This window comes from Heterodontus francisci, chromosome 10 (genome assembly GCF_036365525.1).
Source record: "Heterodontus francisci isolate sHetFra1 chromosome 10, sHetFra1.hap1, whole genome shotgun sequence".
Lineage (NCBI taxonomy): Eukaryota > Metazoa > Chordata > Chondrichthyes > Heterodontiformes > Heterodontidae > Heterodontus > Heterodontus francisci.
The window spans coordinates 122,786,670-122,809,071 of NC_090380.1; the positions used below are offsets into that span (position 1 = coordinate 122,786,670).

Sequence of the window (22,402 nt, forward strand, 5' to 3'; positions counted from 1 at the left end):
GGAGCGCGGTGCCACGTCTGCAAGGGGGTGGGGCATGTTCGTAAGAACTGCCCCAACCTCCCGGCCGCCAGCTCCACCTCGGCGGCCCAGAGTGGTTCCACAGCACCTCCTCCCACTCCCCCCGCAGATCCAACAGACACCGCTCAGTCGGTTCCGGAGGCTGTGGTTTTCACAGCCTCCGGTGGGGAGGGGAGCGTCCGTCCGAGCGGAAGGAAGACGCGGGGAAAAAAGAAACATCATGAGGCGCGTCCCCTGGACACTTTGACTCAACCCGAGCCTGAGCTCAGCCCAAAGCCCATTCCCATGGAATCCACCTGTCCCAGGGCTGGGCTCAGGCCCAGGGTGACTAAAAAGGGAAAAAAGGGTGCGGAGGCGGAGGCCTCTGATGACATGGAGGTCTCTGAGTCTCCGCGCCCAAGTGCGAGAAAGAGGAGAAGGCACCCCTCCACAGAAATAACACAGGGCCCTGAGGTGCAGGGCCCATTTGTTGGAGGGGAGCTGCCTCCTGTTTCTGGTCCTCAGGTTCCCCCTACCGCCACCACCAAGGCTGCAAAGTCCGGGCAGGAGCACACTATTCCTCAGGACGGAGGGGAGGGGATGGCCCCGGTACGTGAGGCCCCTCCTGAAGGAGTAAGTGGGGCCCTGCTTGTGGTGGGGGAGCCTGGGGAAACCACCCATTCCGCCACTGCTACTGGGTCGGGTGCCCTGAATGAAGGGGAGGGCGAGGCCCCAGAGGGTCGGGCCTCCCAGCCGGAGTCCACCACCAACCAGGAGACACCCGACCCAGTTATAACTGAGAATGCTGCCCCATCTGCTGGGCCTGTGGGTGCTGGCGGAGCGGGAGATGGCCTCCTCTCGCCGCCTCCAGTCTCGGCTCCGGCTGGTTTCCCGGAGTCCGGAACTTCTGTCTCCCCTGGACCACTCATTGGCCTGGGGATGGAGGTGGAGGGGGGTCCTGAACCGCTGGTGCCTACAGGCTCCAGTTTCACAATAGAACCCAGAGAGGACTCCTCCGCCATCGATCCTGGGGGTGGGATCGTGACGGAGGCGGGACCAGCTGGCGTGGCCGGGACGTCCGCCCCACAGTGTGTGGTGGATGTGTCGGCCGCTGGCGGTGACGACCCGGAGGAGGATGGGGATTCGGTGCGGGGCACGGAGGATGATCTTGATTCCATCGCCAGTGAGGTGGTGGAGTCCCTCGTGCCTCCCACCGAATCTCCTCTCATCCCCACGGCGGAACTCCGGGATTTCCTCGCGGCTTGCAGAGGTTGCCGCAATAAAGTTCAGCTGGCCCTCGACCGTTGGTCGAATCTGGCGCTGATCATCCAGTCCGTCCGTGCCGCCCTTAAGATAGCGGGCAAGCGCGCGGACGTGAAACTGGTTGAGAGGCGCCGTTTTAATGTGTTCCTCAATGGGTTGCTGGGGGAGTGGAGGGCCAGGTGCACTTCCACTCCCTCCTCACAGTGCGGTGTTGGTGACGGGTTTTAAGTACCCTTGACATGAAGATAACCATAGCCAGCCTCAACATCAACGGCAGCAGAGGGGCTCACCGCAGATTTCACAATCTCTCAGTCCTTAGGGAAGGGAGATACGCGGTGAGCTTTCTGCAGGAAACCCACACCGTTCCGGGAGACGAAGCCACCTGGCTCCTGGAGTGGCAGGGTGGGGTCTACATGAGTCACCTCACCCCTATTTCTAGTGGGGTGGCTATCTTGTTGGCCCCGACTTTTCAGCCGGAGATCTTGGGGGTCAAGGAGCTAGTGCCGGGCCGCTTGCTCCACCTCGCCGTTCGCCTGGGTAGCGTGCCGCTCCACTTTGTGAACGTGTACGCGCCCAGGCCCGGCGCGTTGCAAGCGCGCTTCTTTGAAGAAGTGTCCGCTCTCTTGAGCTCCATCGATAGCGGCGAGTGCATCATCCTCGGGGGGGATTTTAACTGCACCCTCGAGGTGGGGGATCGCTCCGGTCCCCAGCGCGGCCAAGCGTCGGTGGAGAAGTTGAGGGGACTGATCAGCTCCCTTAACTTGGTGGACGTCTGGCGGAATCTCCATCCCGACTCCAGCGCCTTCACGTGGAGGTCTGGAGGAGGGGGGTCGCGAATCGACCGCCTCTACATTTCGCAGGCGTACGTCCCCCGCGTTTCGGCGGCCTCCATGCGGCTGGTGCCGTGCTCGGACCACCGCCTGGTGTGGGCGGAGTTCACTCCGCTCCGCATGCGGGCGGGGTCCGCGTACTGGCACTTTAACAACCGGCTGCTGGAGGACGTGCGATTTCGGGACTCGTTCTGTCGATTCTGGGCCGACTGGAGAAGGAAGCAGGGGGGCTTCCCCTCCTTGAGGCTATGGTGGGATGTGGGCAAGATTCACATCCGCGTCTTCTGTCAGGAGTACGCGAAGGGGTCGACCAAGAGGCGGGAAGCCGAGATCGGGCGCCTTGAGAGGGAGGTGCTCGACTTGGAGTCCCGCCTCGGTCATGCCGTCGTGGACCCGGCTCTGTGGCAGGCGTACAAAGAGAAGAAGGGCGCGCTGAGGAACCTGCAGCTCATAGGGTCCCGAGGCGCGTACGTGAGGTCGCGGATCCAGATCCTGGAAGATTTGGACCGCGCCTCTCCCTTCTTCTACTCGCTGGAAAAATGGCGGGGGGTCCGTAAGCAGCTCGTCGAGCTGCTGGCCGACGACGGATCCTCCATCACGGATCCGGAGGGAATGGGCCTCCTGGTCCGGACTTATTACAGTGCGTTGTTCTCTCCGGATCCGTCCAGCGAGGATGCGCGCAGAGTTTTGTGGGAGGACCTGCCGCAGGTCAGCTCGGAGGGCGCCGAAGGATTGGAGGCTCCGCTCACGTTGGCGGAGCTGACTGGCGCCCTCCACCAGCTCTCGAGGGGCAAATCCCCAGGGCTGGACAGGTTGACCGTAGAGTTCCTCAGGGCGTTCTGGGACGTCCTGGGAGACGATTACGCGCGGGTCATGGGGGAAAGCCTGGCGACCGGGGAGATGCCCCTGTTGTGGCGCAGGGCGGTCATCGTCCTGCTGCCGAAGAGGGGCGATCTCCGCCTGCTTAAAAACTGGCGTCCGGTCTCCCTCCTCAGCACGGATTATAAGATCTTTGCCCGGGCTATGTCTACCCGCCTGGGCTCCGTGCTGGCCCACATGATCCACCCTGACCAGTCCTACACGGTCCCGGGCCGGTCCATCCAGGACAACATCCACCTGGTCCGGGACCTGATCCATCTTTCCCAGAGGACTGGTCAGTCGGTCGCCTTTCTCTCCCTCGATCAGGAGAAGGCGTTCGACAGGGTGGATCACGATTACCTTTTCGAGACTCTGCGCGCTTTCGGACTCGGGCCGCATTTTGTGGCCCGGGTCCGACTTTTATATGCCGCCGCAGTGTGTCTAGTCAAAGTTAACGGGTCCTTGACGGCGCCCCTTCGATTTGGGAGAGGAGTGCGTCAGGGGTGCCCCATGTCCGGCCAATTGTATACCATCTGCGTGGAGCCCTTCCTGTGCCTGCTTCGCAGGAGGTTGACGGGATTGGCTCTGCGCGAGCCGGCCATGCGGGTCGTCCTCTCGGCTTACGCCGACGACGTGCTCCTCGCAATCACAGATCCCGTTGACTTGCGGAGGATGCGCGACTGCCAGCAGACCTTTTCTGCCGCGTCCTCCGCGAGGATCAATTGGGAGAAATGTTCCGGACTCCTGGTTGGTCAGTGGCGGGTGGACTCCCTGCCGGAGGAGATGACACCTTTTGCGTGGAGCACCACGCACCTCCTCTATCTGGGAGTCCACCTTAGCCCCGCTGAGGAAGCCTGGCCGGCAAACTGGCAGGAGTTGGAGGCGAAAGTCACCGCTCGGCTGGGGCGCTGGACAGGACTGCTCCGAGTGCTTTCCTACAGGGGCCGAGCGTTGGTCATAAACCAACTGGTGGCCTCCATGCTGTGGTACCGGTTGGTCACTTTGGCCCCGCCCCCTGTATTTGCCACCAAGATCCAGAAGAAACTCGTCGATTTCTTCTGGGGCAAGAGGAAACACTGGGTCTCTGCCGCGGTCCTGACTCTCCCGATCGAGGAGGGCGGTCAGTCGCTGGTGTGCGTCCGCACCCAGGCTGCGACTCTCCGCCTTCGGACCCTGCAGAGATACCTGTACGTCGAGCGTCCTCCCAGATGGTGTGCGCTGGCGACGTATTTTTTCCGCCAGTGTCACTGCCTTCAAGACGACACGCAGCTCCCGGTGGAGTCCGTTAGCCGCGCCTCTCTGAGGGAGTTGCCTGTCTTTTACCGGGATCTTTTCCGAGTCTGGAACATGGTCGCCTCCAGTCAGGGCGCTCCCCCGCCGGCGGAGGAGAGCGCCTCGGCTGTCCGGGCGGCCGACTCCGGGGACGGTCCGGCGGGCGGAGGAGTAGCCGAAACCCCCGGGACGTCCCTCACTGCGGGTGGCGAGGGGGCTCGGGAGTGCGGAGCGATCCCGGCCGAGCTGACACCCGCTCGGCCGGAACTGCTCATCGGACCCAGGCCCCGAAACCCTCCTCGGGAGCCGGTCCCGCACAACCCGAGCCGCCTCTCGGAAATGCCCTCTGTGCCATTCCAATCGGCGCGGAGGGGTTTCCTGTACGGGCTGCTCCTGCACACTCTCCACTTCCTTGCCCTCGTCAGCCGGCTGGACACGCCCTGGCGGTCCGCGTTGCCATCTGGCGGCGAGGGGAAACCCCGATGGAGGTCTCTCTACGCGGGAGTCTTCCCCCTTTACATCGGGGACCTGGGGTGGAGGGTGCTGCACAGAGCTGTCCCGTGCAATAGGCTTTTAAGTAGGTTCACGGACTCCCAGGCCACCTGTACTTTCTGCGGCCTGGACGAGTCCGTGTTCCACATTTATACGGAGTGTGCGAGGTTGCAGCCCCTATTTGAGGATCTGAAGGGGCTGCTCCTCAAATTCTGGCTGCACTTCAGTCCCACGCTCCTGATCTTTGGGCACCCGGTGCGGAGGGGCTTGGGCCGGGAGGAGGATCTCCTCGTCGGTCTGCTCCTGGGCCTGGCCAAGGTGGCAATTCACAGGTCCAGGTTGCGGGCCGTCGGGGGGTCCGTCCTCCCCGATTGCCTGCCCCTCTTCCGCGGTTACGTTCGCGCCCGGGTGTCCCTGGAAAAGGAGCATGCGGTGTCCGCCGGTACGCTTGAGGCCTTCCGCGACCGGTGGGCACCGCAGGGACTGGAGTGCATCATCGACGCCGAAAATGGCATTTTAATTTGAGTTTTTTTTGTTTATTTATCTGGTTTTAATAAAGTTATTTAAAAAATATGTGTGTATATATAAAGGAAAAAAAAAAAACGGGGTTAGATACAGAGTAAAGCTCCCTCTACACTGTCCTCATCAAACACTCCCAGGACAGGTATCCCCACCTGTGAAGAACAAGGCTGCAGGCGATTCTGCTCTGAAATTGTGAAAACAAGGGGTCTGCGGAACTGCTGAATGTAAATCCCAAGGAACTGGGAAAGGTCTGGGGTTGAATAGGCACACCCTCCTCCCGCCACGTGTCACGTCTCACCCCATCCTCCCCCGAGGGAAGCTCAATGTCTCCCCAATCAGTGTGCAGCATCAGTGGGGAAAGTCTCTGGTTACCTTTGGCATTTGAGATCGTCCGAGTCACTATGTGCTGAAGGGCAGACACCGTCTTCTCACAGGCAATCTGTGTGGGCAAAATCGTCAGAGTTAAGGTCAGGGGTTGCTGCAAGGGTCAGCGGCCGAGGCAGAAGACTTCAACATATAATGCCATCCTATCCAGTATTCCCTTGCTTAAATTCCATGAACTAAACTCCAGCTGTCGATAAGAACCTGTCTTATTTCCTTCTTGAAACTTAATCAGATTTCTTATTCTGCTGGTTAAGGGTACAGGGAGTCAGTGTGGGAAGAACCCGTACCCCAGTGAGAGTCAGAGTGTGTGGAACCCGTACCCCAGTGAGAGTCAGTGTGTGTGGAACCCGTATCCCAGTGAGAGTCAGTGTGAGTGGGACCCGTACCCCAGTGAGAGTCAGTGTGTGTGGGACCCGTACCCCAGTGAGAGTCAGTGTGTGTGGGACCCGTACCCCAGTGAGAGTCAGTGTGTGTGGGACCCGTACCCCAGTGAGAGTCAGTGTGTGTGGGACCCGTACCCCAGTGAGAGTCAGTGTGTGTGGGACCCGTACCCCAGTGAGAGTCAGTGTGAGTGGGACCCATACCCCAGTGAGAGTCAGTGTGAGTGGGACCCGTACCCCAGGGAGGCGGTGACGTAGTGGTATTGTCACTGGACTAGTAACCCAGAGACACCGGGTATTTCTCTGGGGGCATGGGATCAAATCCCACCACAGCAGAAGGTGGAATTTGAATTTGATTAATAAATCTGGAATTTAAAAAAAGCTAGTCTAATGATGGTCATCAAACCATTGTCGATTGTTGTAAAAACCCATCTGGTTCACTAATGTCCTTTAGGGAAGGAAATCTGCTGTCCTTACCTGGTCTGGCCTACATGTGACTCCAGAACCACAGCAATGTGGTTAACTCTTACATGCCCTCTGAAATGGCCTAGCAAGCCATTCAGTTGTATCTAGCCGCTACAAAGTCAATAAAATGGAATGAAACCGGATGGACCACCCGGCATCGATCTAGGCAGCGGAAATGACCACGGCAAACCCAGCCCTGTCGACCCTGCAAAGTCCTCCTTACTAACATCTGGGGGCTTGTGCCAAAGTTGGGAGAGCTGTCCCACAGACTAGTCAAGCAACAGCCTGACATAGTTATACTCACGGAATCATACCTTACAGACAATGTCCCAGACACTGCCATCACTATCCCCGGGTATGTCCTGTCCCACTAGCAGGACAGACCCAGCAGAGGTGGCGCACAGTGGTATACAGTAGAGAGGGAGTTGCCCTGGGCGTCCTCAACAAGGACTCTGGACCCCATGAAGTGTCATGGCATCAGGTCGAACAAGGGCAAGGAAACCTCCTGCTGATTACCACCTACCGCCCTCCCTCAGCTGATGAGTCAGTACTCCTCCATGTTGAACACCACTTGGAGGAAGCATTGAGGGTGGCAAGGGCACAGAATGTACTCTGGGTGGGGGACTTCAATGTCCATCACCAACAGTGGCTCAGTAGCACCACTACTGACCGAGCTGGACAAGTCCTAAAGGACATATCTGCTAGACTAGGTATGCGACAGGTGTCGAGGGAAATAACAAGAGGGGAAAACATATTTGACCTCGTCCTCACCAATCTGCCTGCTGCAGATGCTTCTGTCCATGATAGCATTGGTAGGAGTGAACACCGCACAGTCGTTGTGGAGACGGATTCCGGCTTCACATTGAGGATACCAACTTTCGTGTTGTGTGACACTATCACCGTGCTAAATGGGATAGATTTCGAACAGATCTAGCAATGCAAAACTGGGCATCCAGGAGGCGCTGTGGGCCATCAGCAGCAGCAAAATTGTACTCAACCACAATCTGTAACCTTATGGCCCAGCATATCCCCCACTCTACCATTACCATCAAGCCAGGAGACCAACCCTGGTTCAATGAAGAGTGCAGGAGGTCATGCCAGGAGCAGCACCAGGCATACCTCAAAATGAGGTGTCAACCTGGTGAAGCTACAACACAGAATGCCAAATTGTGTAAGCAGCATGCGATAGACAGAGCTAAGCAATCCCATAACCAACAGATCAGATCTAAGCTCTGCAGTCCTGCCACATTCAGCCGTGAATGGTGGTGGACAATTAAACAACTAACTGGAGGAGGTGGCTCCACAAATATCCCCATCCTCAATGATGGGGGAGCCCAGCACATCAGTGCGAAAGATAAGGCTAAAGCATTTGCAACAATTTTCAGCCAGCAGTGCCGAGTTGATGATCCATCTTGGCCTCCTCCTGAAGTCCCCAGCATCACAGATGCCAGACTTCAGCCAATTCGATTCACTCCACGTAATATCAAGAAACGACTGAAGGCACTGGATACTGCAATGTCTATGGGCCCTGACAATATTCCGGCAATAGTACTGAAGACCTGTGCTCCAGAACTTGCTGCGCCCCTAGCCAAGCTGTTCCAGTACAGCTGCAACACTGGCATCCACCCGGCAACGTGGAAAATTGCCCAGGTATGTCCTGTACACAAAAAGCAGGACAAGTCCAAACCAGCCAATTACCGCCCCATCAGCCTACTCTCAATCATCAGTAAAGCGATGGAAGGTGTCATCAACAGTGCCATCAAGCAGCACTTGCTTAGCAATAACCTGCTCAGCGGCGCTCAGTTTGGGTTCCGCCAAGTCCACTCAGCTCCTGACCTCATTACAGCCTTGGTTCAAACACGGACAAAAGAGATGAACTCCAGAGGTGAGGTGAGAGTGACTGCCCATGACATCAATGCTGCCCTGGCAGCATTTGACCGAGTATGGCATCAAGGAGCCCTCGCAAAACTGAGGTCAATGGGAATCAGGGGTAAACCCTCCACTGGCTGGAGTCATACCTAGCGCAAAGGAAGATGGTTGTGGTTGTTGGAGGTCAATCATCTGAGCTCCAGGACATCACTGCAGGAGTTCCTCAGGGTAGTGTCCTCGGCCCAACCATCTTCAGCTGCTTCATCAATGACCTTCCTTCAATCATAAGGTCAGAAGTGGGGATGTTCGCTGATGATTGCACAATGTTCAGCACCATTCGTGACTCCTCAGATACTGAAGCAGTCCATGTAGAAATGCAGCAAGACTTGGACAATATCCAGGCTTGGGTTGATAAGTGGCAAGTAATATTTGCGCCACACAAGTGCCAGGCAATGACCATCTCCAACAAGACAGAATCTAACCATCTCCCCTTGACATTCAACGGCATTACCATCGCTGAATCCCCCACTATCAACATCCTAGGGGCTACCATTGACCAGAAACTGAACTGGAGTAGCCATATAAATACCGTGGCTACAAGAGCAGGTCAGAGGCTAGGAATCCTGCAGCGAGTAACTCACCTCCTGACTCCCCAAAGCCTGTCCACCATCTACAAGGCTCAAGTCAGGAGTGTAATGGAATACCCTCCACTTGCCTGGATGGGTGCAGCTCCAACAACACTCAAGAAGCTCGACACCATCCAGGACAAAGCAGCCCGCTTGATTGGCACACTATCTACAAACATTCACTCCCTCCACCACCGACGCACAGTAGCAGCAGTTTGTACCATCTACAAGATGCACTGCAGCAATGCACCAAGGCTCCTTTTACAGCACCTTCCAAACCCGCAACCTCCACCAACTAGTAGGACAAGGGCAGTAAACGCATGGAAACACCACCACCTGCAAGTTCCCCTCCAAGTCCCACACCATGCTGACTTGGAACTATATCGCCGTTCCTTCACTGTCACTGGGTCAAAATCCTGGAACTCCCTTCCTAACAGCACTGTGGGTATACCTACCCCACATGGACTGCAGCGGTTCAGGAAGGCAGCTCACCACCACCTTCTCAAGGGCAATAAATGCTGGCCTGGCCAGCGATGCCCACATCCCATGAACGAATAAAAAAAAAAGGAAGAGTCTGTGTGTGTGGCCCCTGTACCCCAGGGAGAGTCAGTGTGTGTGGAACCCGTACCCCAGTGAGAGTCAGTGTGTGTGGGATCCGTACCCCAGTGAGAGTCAGTGTGTGTGGAACCTGTTTTCCAGTGAGAGTCAGTGTGTGTGGAACCTGTTTTCCAGTGAGAGTCAGTGTGTGTGGAACCCGTACCCCAGTGAGAGTCAGTGTGTGTGGAACCTGTTTTCCAGTGAGAGTCAGTGTGTGTGGAACCCGTACCCCAGTGAGAGTCAGTGTGTGTGGAACCTGTTTTCCAGTGAGAGTCAGTGTGTGTGGAACCCGTACCCCAGTGAGAGTCAGTGTGTGTGGGATCCGTACCCCAGTGAAAGTCAGTGTGTGTGGAACCCGTACCCCAGTGAGAGTCAGTGTGTGTGGAACCCGTACCCCAGTGAGAGTCAGTGTGTGTGGAACCCGTACCCCAGTGAGAGTCAGTGTGTGTGGAACCCGTACCCCAGTGAGAGTCAGTGTGTGTGGAACCCGTACCCCAGTGAGAGTCAGTGTGTGTGGAACCCGTACCCCAGTGAGAGTCAGTGTGTGTGGAACCCGTACCCCAGTGAGAGTCAGTGTGTGTGGAACCAATACCCCAGTGAGAGTCAGTGTGTGTGGAACCAATACCCCAGTGAGAGTCAGTGTGTGTGGAACCCGTACCCCAGTGAGAGTCAGTGTGTGTGGGACCCGTACCCCAGTGAGAGTCAGTGTGTGTGGGACCCGTACCCCAGTGAGAGTCAGTGTGTGTGGGACCCGTACCCCAGTGAGAGTCAGTGTGTGTGGAACCCGTATCCCAGTGAGAGTCAATGTGTGGGACACGTCCCCAGTGAGAGTCAGTGTGTGTGGAACCCGTACCCCAGTGAGAGTCAGTGTGTGTGGAACCCGTACCCCAGTGAGAGTCAGTGTGTGTGGAACCCGTACCCCAGTGAGAGTCAGTGTGTGTGGGACCCGTACCCCAGTGAGAGTCAGTGTGTGTGGGACCCGTACCCCAGTGAGAGTCAGTGTGTGTGGGACCCGTACCCCAGTGAGAGTCAGTGTGTGTGGGACCCGTACCCCAGTGAGAGTCAGTGTGTGTGGGACCCGTACCCCAGTGAGAGTCAGTGTGTGTGGGACATGTCCCCAGTGAGAGTCAGTGTGTGTGGGACCCGTACCCCAGTGAGAGTCAGTGTGTGTGGGAAATGAAGAATGATTTGTAGTTGTTTCATTGAATCTTGAAGAGCACAGGAAGTGGATTTTTGGTCTGTCATTCCTGTCCAATTATTTACGGACTCTCCATAACCCTAAAAAAACAGTCACAGGCATGATGGGCTGAATGGCCTCCTTCTGTGATCTAAGATTCTATGATTATATGTCCAATTGTGGTTTAAAATTTCTTTCAGGTAGTGCATTCCAGATCAGAACTACCCTGTGTGAGAAAAAATCTCTTGTTTCTCCTCCAGTTCCTTTTCCAATTTTTTCAATTCTCTGCCCTCTGGTTCCTGACCCACTTTCCAGAAGCAGCAGTTTCTCTCTACTCACTATCAAATCCCCTCAGAATTCTGAAGACCTCTATTCAGACTCTCCTCAACCTTCTCTGCTCAGGTCTGAAGTTCCTGCAACATTTCCCACTTATCTGCACAAAGTTGCATCTGCCTATTTCACCAGTCCGTCTACATCCTCCAGACCTCAGTTACTATCCTGCTCCATATTTACTGCATCGTCAAGTTTTGTATCATCCACAAACTTATAAATTATACTCCCAAAAGCCAAGCATTAGGGAAAGGTTGGCACAGTGGTTATGTTACTGGACTGGTAAACCAGAGGCCTGGATGAAGGATCCAGAGATACTTTAAATCCCACCATGGTAGCTGGGGAATTTAAGTTCCATGAAATGAGTCTGGAATAAAAAGTAATGGTGACCAAGAAAGTGATGGACTGTCAAACAAACCCATCTGGTTCACTAATGTCCTTTAGGGAAGGAAATCTGCTGTCCTTACCTGGTCTGGCCTACATGTGACTCCAGACCCACAGCAATGTGGTTAACTCTTAAATGCCCTCTGAAATGGCCACTCAGTTGGGGAAATTAGAGATGGGCAACAAATGCTGGCGTTACCAGTGGCACCTATATCCTGTGAACAAATAATATCCTGGACTTTAAAAAAAAATGTGTAGCAAAGAAAAGCAATGGTCCCAATACTGGTCCCTGAAGTTCCCACTGCATATTTCTCTCCAGTCAGTCAAACAGCCATACACCATGACTCTGTGCCTCCCATTACTGAGCCAATGACATATCCAAGTTAACCAATATCCCTTTAATGCCACAGACTCCTATTTCCCTGAGCTGATTCTTCCCGAAGCCTACCTTGAGGTTATTGGGATGCTGATGTGTCCAAGCCAGGAGCATAGCAGCGAACAAATCACCTGTCCCCACAAACACAGCATCCACCTTCGGAATCTCCATTCGGATTCGCTCCGTCACTTGTGAACCACCTGCCATCACTGATCACAACGATAAAAAACAGCAGTAATTACACAGCGGGTGAAAGTAAGGTTGTTGTATGGGAGAGCAGAGGGACTTGGGACAGGTTCACAGGACATTAAAGGCAGCACCTCAGGTTAGTAAAACTGTTTGTTAACAAAAGCTAATGAAATTCTAGGTTTTGTTTGAAGAAGTATTAAATATAAAAAGCAAGAGGTAATAATGACCCGAGAGAAATCTTTAATATGACCTCAGTAACTGTGCCATGTGGAGTTCTGGGGTTTACACTTCAGGAAGGAGTTGAGGATTCAAAGGCAGCACAGTGCAGATTCACTGGAATGCAGAAACACAAATACACAGAAAAACTTGAATGTTTTTTTTAAGAACATTGCAAGTTATGGAGTGATATGACTGAAGGATTAAAAATTATGAAAGGATGGGACAGAGCAGATAGAAGCAAAATATTCTCAGTTGTTAAGGGGTCAAAAACCAGGGCCCAGTGATCCAAGATTAAATGCAAGAGATTTAGGAACATAGGAGCAGGAGTAGGCCATTCAGCCCATCGAGCCTGCTCCGCCATTCAATTAGATCATGGCTGATTATCTCCCTCAACTCTACTTTCCCTCACTATCCCCATATCCCTTGATGTCATTAGTATCCAGAAATGTATCAGTTTCTGTCTTGAACATGCTCAATGATTGAGTTTCCACAGCTCTCTGGGGTAGAGAATTCCAAACATTCACCACCCTCTGGGTGAAGAAATTCCGCCTCATCTCAGTCTTAAATGGCCTACCCCTTATTCTGAGACTGTGTCCCCTGGTTCTAGACTCACCAGCCAGAGGAAACATCCTATCCACATCCACCCTGTCATGCCCTGTAAGAAGTTTGTAAGTTTCAATGAGATCACCTGTCATTCTTTGAAACTCTAGAGAATACAGGCCCAGTTTCTGCAATCTCTCCACATAAAACAATCCCACCATCCCAGGGATTAGTCTGGTGAACCTCCATTGCACTCCCTTTATGGCAAGTATATCATTCCTTAGATAAGGAGACTGAAACTGTACACAATACTCCAGCTGCAGTCTCACCAAGGCTCTATACAACTGCAGCAAGGCATCTTTACTCCTGTACTCATATCCCCTTGCAATGAAGGCCAACATACCATTTGCCTTCCTAATTGCTTGCTGCACCTGCATTCTAGCTTTCAGTGACTCGTGAACAAGGACACTCAGGTCCTTTTGGCCACCTACACTTCCCAACCTCCCACCATTAAGAAATATTCTGTCTTTCTGTTTTTTCTACCGAAGTGAATCACTTCACACTTATTCACATTATATTCCATCTGCCATGTTCTTGCCCATTCACTTAGCCTGTCCAAATTCCCTTGAAGCCTCCTTGCATCCTCCTCACAACTTACATTCCCACCTAGTTTTGTGTCATCAGCAAATTTGGAAACATTACAAATCATTTCTATAAATTGTGAACAGCTGTGACCCAGCACTGATCCTTGCGTTACCCACTAGTAACAGCCTGCAATCCTGAGAATGACCCATTTATTCCTACTCTCTGTTTTCTGTCTGTTAACCAATTCTCAATCCATATCAGTATATTTTCCCCAATTCCATGTGCTCTAATTTTGTTTACTAATCTCCTGTGTGGGACCTTATCAAAATCCAAATACACCACATCCACTGGTTCTCCTTTATCTGTGCTACAAGTAACATCCTCAAAAAACCCCAACAGGTTTGTCAAACATGATTTCCCTTTCATAAATCCATGTTGACTCTGCCCAATCATATCATTATTTTCCAAGTGTCTAGTTATCTCATCCTTTATAATAGATTCTAACATTTTCTCTACTACTGATATTTTCCCCCTCCCTCCTTTCTTAAATAGTTGTGTTACATTTGCTATTTCCAGTCTGCAGGAACCTTTCCAGAATCTGTAGAATTTTGAAAGATAACCACCAATGCATCCACTATCTCTATAGTCACCTCCTTCAATCCTCTGGGATGTAGCTCGTCTGGTCCAGGGGATTTATTAACCTTCAATCCAGTTAATTTTTTGAGTACTATCTCTTAATTAATACTAATTTCTTTCAGTTCCTTATTTTCACAATTCCCTTGGTTGCTAATATTTCTGGGAGATTTTCTGTATTCTCCTCCGTGACGACAGATACAAAGTAATTGTTTAGTTTCTCTGTCATTTCCGTATTCTCCATTATAAATTCTCCTGTCTCCGCCTGTAATGGACCCACATTTGTCCTTGCTAATCTTTTCCTTTTCGCATACCTAAAGACTAGAATAGAGTGTAGGAGAAATTCTTCACACTGACAGTTATGAGGCTGCGGAATTTATTTCAAGGGTTAGTGGTTGAGTCAGAAACTGTTAACACCGCAGAATAGATTGGATAGAAACTTACAGCCAGGAGGAGGCCATTCAGCCTGTCATGCTGTGCCGGCTCTTTGAAAGATCTGTCCAATTTAATTCCATACCCCTGCTTTTCCCCCATAACCCAGCAAATTAGTCTTCTTCAAATATATGTTCAATTATCTTTTGAAAATTCCTATGGAATTTGATTCAAGCAGCCTTTCAGGCAGTGCGTTCCAGATCTTAACAAACCCTGTGTGAAAAAAAATTCTCTTCATTTCTCTCTTGTTCTTTTGCCAATTATTTTAAATTTCTGCTCACTGACCCACGTTCCAGAGGAAGCAGTTTCTCCCTGCTTGCTCTATCAAAGCCCCTCATACTTGTGAACACCTCAATCAGATCGCCCCTTGATCTTCTCTGCTTCAATAAGAACAATCCCAGATTCTCCAATCTCTCCATGTAAGTGAACTCCCTGATACCTGGTACCATCCTGGTAAACCACGTCTGCACTCTCTCCAAGCCCTTAATATCCTTCCTAAAGCATAGTGCCCAGAACTGTACATAATACTCCAGCTGGTGTCTAAGCAGAGATTTGTGAAGGTTTAACATGACTTCCTTGTTTTTGTATTCAATGGGCAATTTACAAAGTCCAGTATCCCATACGCTGCTTAACCTCATCAATTTGCCCTGCAATTGAACCAATGAAAAGTTACGGCACAGAAAGAGGCCATTCAGTCCATCATGTCTACGCCGGATGAAAAATCTAGCCACCCAATCCAATCCCACCTTCCAGCACCTGGTCCATATCCTTGCAGGTTACAGCACTTCAGGTGCATGTCCAGGAACCGGTGTTGGCTGCTCCAAATTTCACGAAGCCTTTCAAGGTAGCAATTAATGCCAGTGACCTGGGGGTCGGTATAGTCCTGTTACATGATGATGAATCAGGCATAGAAAGGCCAGTGGGATACTTTTCCGAAAAGCTAAATCCACACCAAAAAATATATTCAACAGTGGAAAAAGAAACCCTAGGCTTATTACTAGCTCTTAACAATTCTGAAGTCCATGTCTGCCACGGCTACAGAGACACACTGGTATGTACTGATCATAAGCCCCTAGCCTTTGTGGAAAAATGAAAAAACAAAATGCCAGGCTATTCCGATGGAGTTTACTATTACAGCCCTATCACTTAAAGATTATCCACATTGCGGGCAAAAATAATGTTATTGCAGATGCTTTATCAAGAATCTAACTTTGTTTGAGTTATACGAATACAAAGATGATACAAAGCAAAATTGTATTAACAACAGGTAAAGAGTGAATGGGGATGAGTGTGAAAATGTGTTTTAAAATGTTTTCAATTTTTTTTTACACTTTGTAATGAAAAGCATTTAAAAATGACATTTCATTTCTCCAAGGGTGGAGATGATCCGAGATTGCTTCTATTTCTTTCGTTAAAATATGTATTAAGGACTTATATTTGAATTATGGATACTGATTAATCTGAAATCTTAAAGAGATTGCTAAACATTTTGGTTTTTTAAAAAAAAGTCACCAGAAGGTTCCTGATTTTGGCTAGTAAACAAGTCTTACTGGGAGGCACCCGTCTGTGGATGATCACCCAGCAGGAGTTGTTTGTGACTTGGGGAGATGTTTACCAAGAAGTGACAGGCCAAGATTTATAGAGGTCAGGACATTTGACATCCGGAAGGTTTTAGTTTCAGTTTGAACTGTTACAACTGACAGTTGCTTCTTGCCTGCCAGAAGAACAACAGCTCAGACTTCTCCCTCGAAAACAAATCCTGCATCTAGTGTGTCAGATTCAGACTTCCTCCTGGATTTGAAGAAACCCTGCATGTTTGAAGAAACCTCTGCATATCGAATGTATGGGAACTGAAACCTTGTTGCTGCACTCCTGCTGTAAGACCTATTTGGAGCCTGTGCAGCTGCATATTTTGGAAAGCCTACCCAAACTGATCTTCAACATTTCCTAGAATAGTTCTTTCTCGGCAGATAAAAGCAAAATACTGCAGATGCTGGTAATTTGAAATAAAAACAAAAAATGCTGGAAATACTCAGCAGATCTGGCAGAATCTGTGGAGAGAGAAGCAGAGTTAACGTTTCAAGTCTGTGACCTTTCATCAGAACACGGAGTTCGTTAACTCTGCTTCTCTCTCTCTCAACAGATTCTGCCAGATCTGCTGAGTATTTCCAGCATTTCTTGTTTTTATGCTCTAGGAAGATGCCAGTGACAGCCGCCTATAAGCCTTTGGGACACCAAACCAAAATAAAGGACATCTTTTCAGCCCAAGTGTTTTTTTTCCCCTTCTGTTTTTCCTTTGTAACAGCTATAAACAAAAATTACTTTTATTTTCCCGGTTAACCAGTGTGTATGTATATATATGTGCGTGTGTGAGGGCTAGGAAAATAGATATACAGAACTGAAACAGGCCCTTCGGCCCACCGAGTCTGTGCCGACCATCAACCACTCATTTATAATAATCCTACATCAATCCCATATTCCTACCACATCCCCACCATCCCTCAATTCCCCTACCACCTACCTATACTAGGGGCAATTTATAATGGCCAATTTACCTATCAACCTGCAAGTCTTTGGCTGTGGGAGGAAACCGGAGCACCCGGAGGAAACCCACACGGTCACAGGGAGAACTTGCAAACTCTGCACAGGCAGTACCCAGAATCGAACCCGGGTCGCTGGAGCTGTGAGGCTGCGGTGCTAACCACTGCACCACTGTGCCGCCCACAAATAAGGGGCTTTAATATTTCAATTTCTGTGTATGTTTCACTACATTATTGGTTAAGACTTGGTTTATAATAAACTGATAATTTTGTTGTTTATTAAAGAAACCAGGTTCGTGTATTTTATTCTGGGGACAAATAAAGTCCATCATTGACTGTAACAGCGCACTCCTCTCATCTCAGTTGTAACAGTAGAGATACAGTCAGTAACACAGGGCGCTGGGGGGAGAGGGGTTACTGAATGAGTCGCCTCCTTACTGGACACAAAAAGGGAAAGAATTCTGGGAACATTCCAGTTGAACAGCAGAAATGTATCCCAACTAACGTAGAAACACAGAAAATAGGAGTAGGCCATTCAGCCCTGCTCTGCCATTCATAAAAGATCATGGCTGATCGTCTAATTCAGTACCCTGTTCCTGCTTTCTCCCTATATCCCGTGATCCCTTTGGCATTAATATATCTATCTCCTTCTTGAATATATTTAATGACTTGGCCTCCACTGCCTTCTGCTGTAGAGAATTCCACAGGTTCACCACCCTCTGAGTGAAGAAATTTCTTCTCATCTCGGTTCTAAATGGCATTCCCCGTATCCTGAGACTGTGACCCCTGGACTCCCCAGCCATTGGGAACATCCTTCCTGCATCTAGCCTGTCTAGTCCTGTTAGCATTTTATAGGTTTCTATGAGATTTCCTCTCATTCTTCTAAACTCTAGTGAATATAGGCCTAGTCAACCCAATCTCTCCTCATACGTCAATCCTGCCATCCCAGGAATCAGCCTAGTAAATCATATTTGCACTCGCTCCACGACAAGAACATCCTTCCCTCAGATAAGGAGACCAAAACTGCACACAATACTCCAGATGTGGTCTCACCAAGGCCCTGTATAACTGCAGTAAGACATCCTTGCTCCTATAATTAAATCCTCTTGCAATGAAGGCCAACATACCATTCGCCTTCCTAACTGCTTGCTTTCAGCGACTGGTGTACAAGGACACCCAGGTCTCGTTGCACCTCCCCCTTTCCCAATCTATCGCCATTCAGATAATAATCTGCCTTTCTGTTTTTACAACCAAAGTGGATAACCTCCCATTTATCCACGTTATACTGCATCTGCCGTGCATTTATCCACTCACCCAACTTGTCCAAATTACATTGGAGCCTCTTTGCATCTTCCTCACAGCTCACATTCCACGCCCCCCACCTTTCTGTCATCTGCAAACTTGGAAATATTACATTTATTTCCCTCACCCAAGTCATTAATATATATTGTGAATAGCTGGGGCCCAAGCACTGATCCCTGCGGTACCCCACTAGCCACTGCCTGCCACCCGGAAAAAGACCCGTTTATTCCTACTCTCTGTTTCCTGTCTGTCAACCAATTCTCAATCCATGCCAGTATATTACCCCCAATCCCATGTGCTTTAATTTTGCACATTAACCTCTTATGTGGGACCTTATCAAAAGTCTTCTGAAAATCCAAATTCACCACATCCACTGGTTCTCCCTTAACTATTCTACTAGTTATATCCTCAGAAAACTCCAGTCGATTTGTTAAGCATGATTTCCCTTTTGTAAACCCATGCTGACTTTGTCCAATCCTGTTTATGCTTTCCAGGTGTTCTGCTATCACATCCTTTATAATAGACTCGAGCATTTTCCCCACTACTGATGTGAGGCTAACTGGTCTGTAGTTCCCTGTTTTTACTCTCCCTTCTTTTTTCAATAGTGGGGTTACATTTGTCATCCTCTAAACAAATATTAATATTTGCCTTTCACACCCAAAGAGCTTTACAGCTATTGACCCACTTTTTGAAGTGCAGTCACTGTTGTGATGTAGGAAATGCAGCAACCAATTTGTGCACAGCAAGCTCTCACCAAAAGCAATGTGATAATGATCAGTGCGGAGATGGTGGCGTTGTGGTCATGTCACTGGACTAGTAACCTAGAGACTCAGGCTAGTGCTCTGGGGACAAGGGTTCAAATACCAGCCTGGCACATTTCAAATAATCTAGGAATTAAAAGACTAGTCTAATGATGGCCATGAAACCATTGTCGAACGTTGTAATGTCCTTTAGGGAAGGAAATCTGCCGTCCTTACCTGGGCTGGCCTACATGTGACTCCAGACCTACAGCAATGTGGTTGACTCTTAAGTGCCCTTTGAAATGGCCTAGCAAACCACTCAGTTCAAGGGCAATTAGGGATGGGCAATAAATGCTGGCCTAGTCAGTGACGCCCACATCCCACGAACGAATAAAAAATGATTATCCGTGTTTTTGGGTGATGTTTATTGAGGATAAACATTGACCAAGACGAGAACTCGCTGCCATGCGATCTACTACATTCAGCTGTCAGTGTGGGGGCCTTGGTTTAACATCATGTCAGTCTAACAGTTTCTGATTGAGTGAGAGAACAGGTTCAAGTGGATATTCCTCCTCCTCCAACGTCCATTCGGAAAAACAGCATCACATCCAGTGTCAGTCTGGATTGTGGGCTCAACACCCTGGAGTGGGCCTTTATCCCACATCCAGTGTCAGTCTGGATTGTGGGCTCAACACCCTGGAGTGGGCCTTTATCCCACATCCAGTGTCAGTCTGGATTGTGGGCTCAACACCCTGGAGTGGGCCTTTATCCCACATCCAGTGTCAGTCTGGATTGTGGGCTCAACACCCTGGAGTGGGCCTTTATCCCACATCCAGTGTCAGTCTGGATTGTGGGCTCAACACCCTGGAGTGGGCCTTTATCCCACATCCACCTGACTCAGAGGGAAAATGCTACCCACTGAGTCACACCTGACAGCTGAGCCCATGAGAATACCTGCTGTGTCAACCACAATCACATTGTCAGAAACAAAGTTATTCTGTGAAACTCTGCTGAGCAGCAGCCTCACTCACCCTTCCTCTGGCTGCCGAGGGTCACCAGGTAGTTACAGCCTAAAGCAGAAGGAAGATCAGAGCTTGTGATCACCACAGTGTCAGGACCCATTGCATGGAGAATATCCATAACCTGCAAAAGACACAGGGACCCAGTTACTAACGTCAAATACTGACAGGGCCTTCACTCTGTATCTAATCCCGCTTTTTTTTTTTAAAAAGGTGGTCTTTATACCCCAGGCCCCTTTTATGCATTTTATGTCAAGAGGGCCCCCATTATATAAATTTTAAATAAATAACTTTATTAAAACCAGTTAAATAAAACAAAACTCAAATTAAAATGCCATTCTTGGAGTCGACAATGCACTCCAGTCCCTGCGGTGCCCACCGGTCGCAGAAGGCCTCAAGCGTACTGGCGGACACCGCATGCTCCTTCTCCAGGGACACCCGGGCGCAAACGTAACCGCGGAAGAGGGGCAGGCAATCAGGGAGGACGGACCCCCCGACGGCCCGCAACCTGGACCTGTGAATTGTCACCTTGGCCAGGCCCAGGAGCAGACCGACGAGGAGATCCTCCTCCCGGCCCAAGCCCCTCCGCACCGGGTGCCCAAAGATCAGGAGCGTGGGACTGAAGTGCAGCCAGAACTTGTGGAGCAGCCCCTTCAGATACTCAAAGAGGGGCTGCAACCTCGCATATTCCATATAAACATGGAACACTGACTCGTCCAGGCCGCAGAAATTACAGGCGGCCTGGGAGTCCGTGAACCTACTTAAAAGTCTATTGCACGGGATTGCCCTGTGCAACACCCTCAACCCCAGGTCCCCGCGTAAAGGGGGGGGGGGGGGGGGGGAGGGGGACTCCCGCATAGACAGATCTCCACTGGGGCTTCCCCTCGCTGCCAGATGGCAACACCAGATGATCGCCAGGGCATGTCCGGGCAGCGGACGAGAGTGAGGAAGTGGAGAGTGTGCAGAGCAGCCCGTACAGGAAACCGCTTTGCTCCATTTGGAATGGCACGGAGGGCATTTCCAAGAGGTGGCTCGGGTTGGGCGGAAGTGGCTCCCGAGCAGGGTTTCATGACGTGGGTCTGATGAGCTGTTCTGGCCAAGCTGACCCCCACTCAGCTGGGAGCCCTCCGCGCTCCCTAGCCCCCTCTTCACACACAGTGAGGGTTGTCCCGGGGGCTTTGGCCAGTTTGTCCCTGGATTCAGCAGTCCAGACAGCCGAGGCGCTCTCCTCTGCTGGCGGGTGAGCGCCCTGACTGGAGGCGACCATGTTCCAGACTCTGAATAGATCCCAGTAAAAAGACAGGAAACTCCCTCAGAGAGGCGCGGCTAATAGTCTCCGCCGGGAACTGCGTGCCGTCTTGAAGGCAGTGCCCCTGGCAGAAAAAATACATTGCCAGCGCACACTATCTGGGAGGACACCCGACGTACAGGTATCTCTGTAGGGTCTAAAGGCACAGAGTCGCAGCCTGGGTGCGGACACACACCAGCGACTGGCCGCCTTCCACGATTGGGAGACTCAGGACCGCAGCAGAGACCCAGTGTTTCCTCTTGCCCCAGAAGAAATTGACGAGCTTCTTCTGGATCTTGGTGGCAAATGCAGGGGTGAGGCCAAAGTGACCAATCGGTACCACAACATGGAGGCCAACAGTTGGTTTATGACCAGCGTTCGGCCCTGTAGGAAAGCACTCGGAGCAGTCCTGTCCAGCGTCCCAGCCGAGCGGTGACTTTCACCTCCAACTCCTGCCAGTTTGCCGGCCAGGCTTCCTCAGCAGGGCTAAGATGGACTCCCAGTTAGAGGAGGTGCGTGGTGCTCCACGCAAAAGGTGTCATCTCCTCCGGCAGGGAGTCCACCCGCCACTGACCCACCAGGAGTCCGGAACATTTCTCCCAATTAATCCTTGCGCAGGACGGGGCAGAAAAGGTCTGCTGGCAGTCGCGCATCCTCCACAAGTCAACGGGATCTGTGACCGCGAGGATCACGTCGTCGGCGTAAGCCGAGAGGACGACCCACATGGCCGGCTCGCACAGAGCCAATCCAGTCATCCTCCTGTGAAGCAGGCACAGGAAGGGCTCCACGCAGATCGTATACAATTGGCCCAACATGGGGCATCCCTGACGCACTCCTCTCCCAAAGTGAATGGGCGCCATCAAGGACCCGTTAACTTTGACTAGACACTCTGCGGCAGCGTATAAAAGTCATACCCGGTCCACAAAATGCAGCCCAAGTCTGAATGCACACAGAGTCCCGAAAAGGTATTCATGATCCACCTTGTCGAACGCCTTCTCCTGATCGAGGGAGAGAAAGGCGACCGACTGACCAGTCCTCTGGGAAAGATGGATCAGGTCCCGGACCAGGTGGATGTTGTCCTGGATGGACCGGC

The 22,402-nt window shown here is 51.1% G+C and overlaps 1 protein-coding gene across 2 annotated transcripts in view; it reads right to left on the reverse strand.

Moving 5' to 3' along the window:
• Positions 1-22,402, reverse strand: part of pdxka (pyridoxal (pyridoxine, vitamin B6) kinase a) — a 48,485-nt gene that overhangs the window by 2,837 nt on the left and 23,246 nt on the right. Inside the window, exons 8-10 of one of the 2 annotated variants that reach the window (XM_068040076.1) lie at positions 20,034-20,145; positions 11,895-12,031; positions 5,607-5,673 (exon numbers count right to left, since the gene is read on the reverse strand). In XM_068040076.1, coding sequence (XP_067896177.1) covers positions 5,607-5,673; positions 11,895-12,031; positions 20,034-20,145 — 316 coding nt within the window. The remainder of the gene's footprint in view (positions 1-5,606; positions 5,674-11,894; positions 12,032-20,033; positions 20,146-22,402) is intronic. The other variant, XM_068040077.1, reaches the window with a different exon arrangement.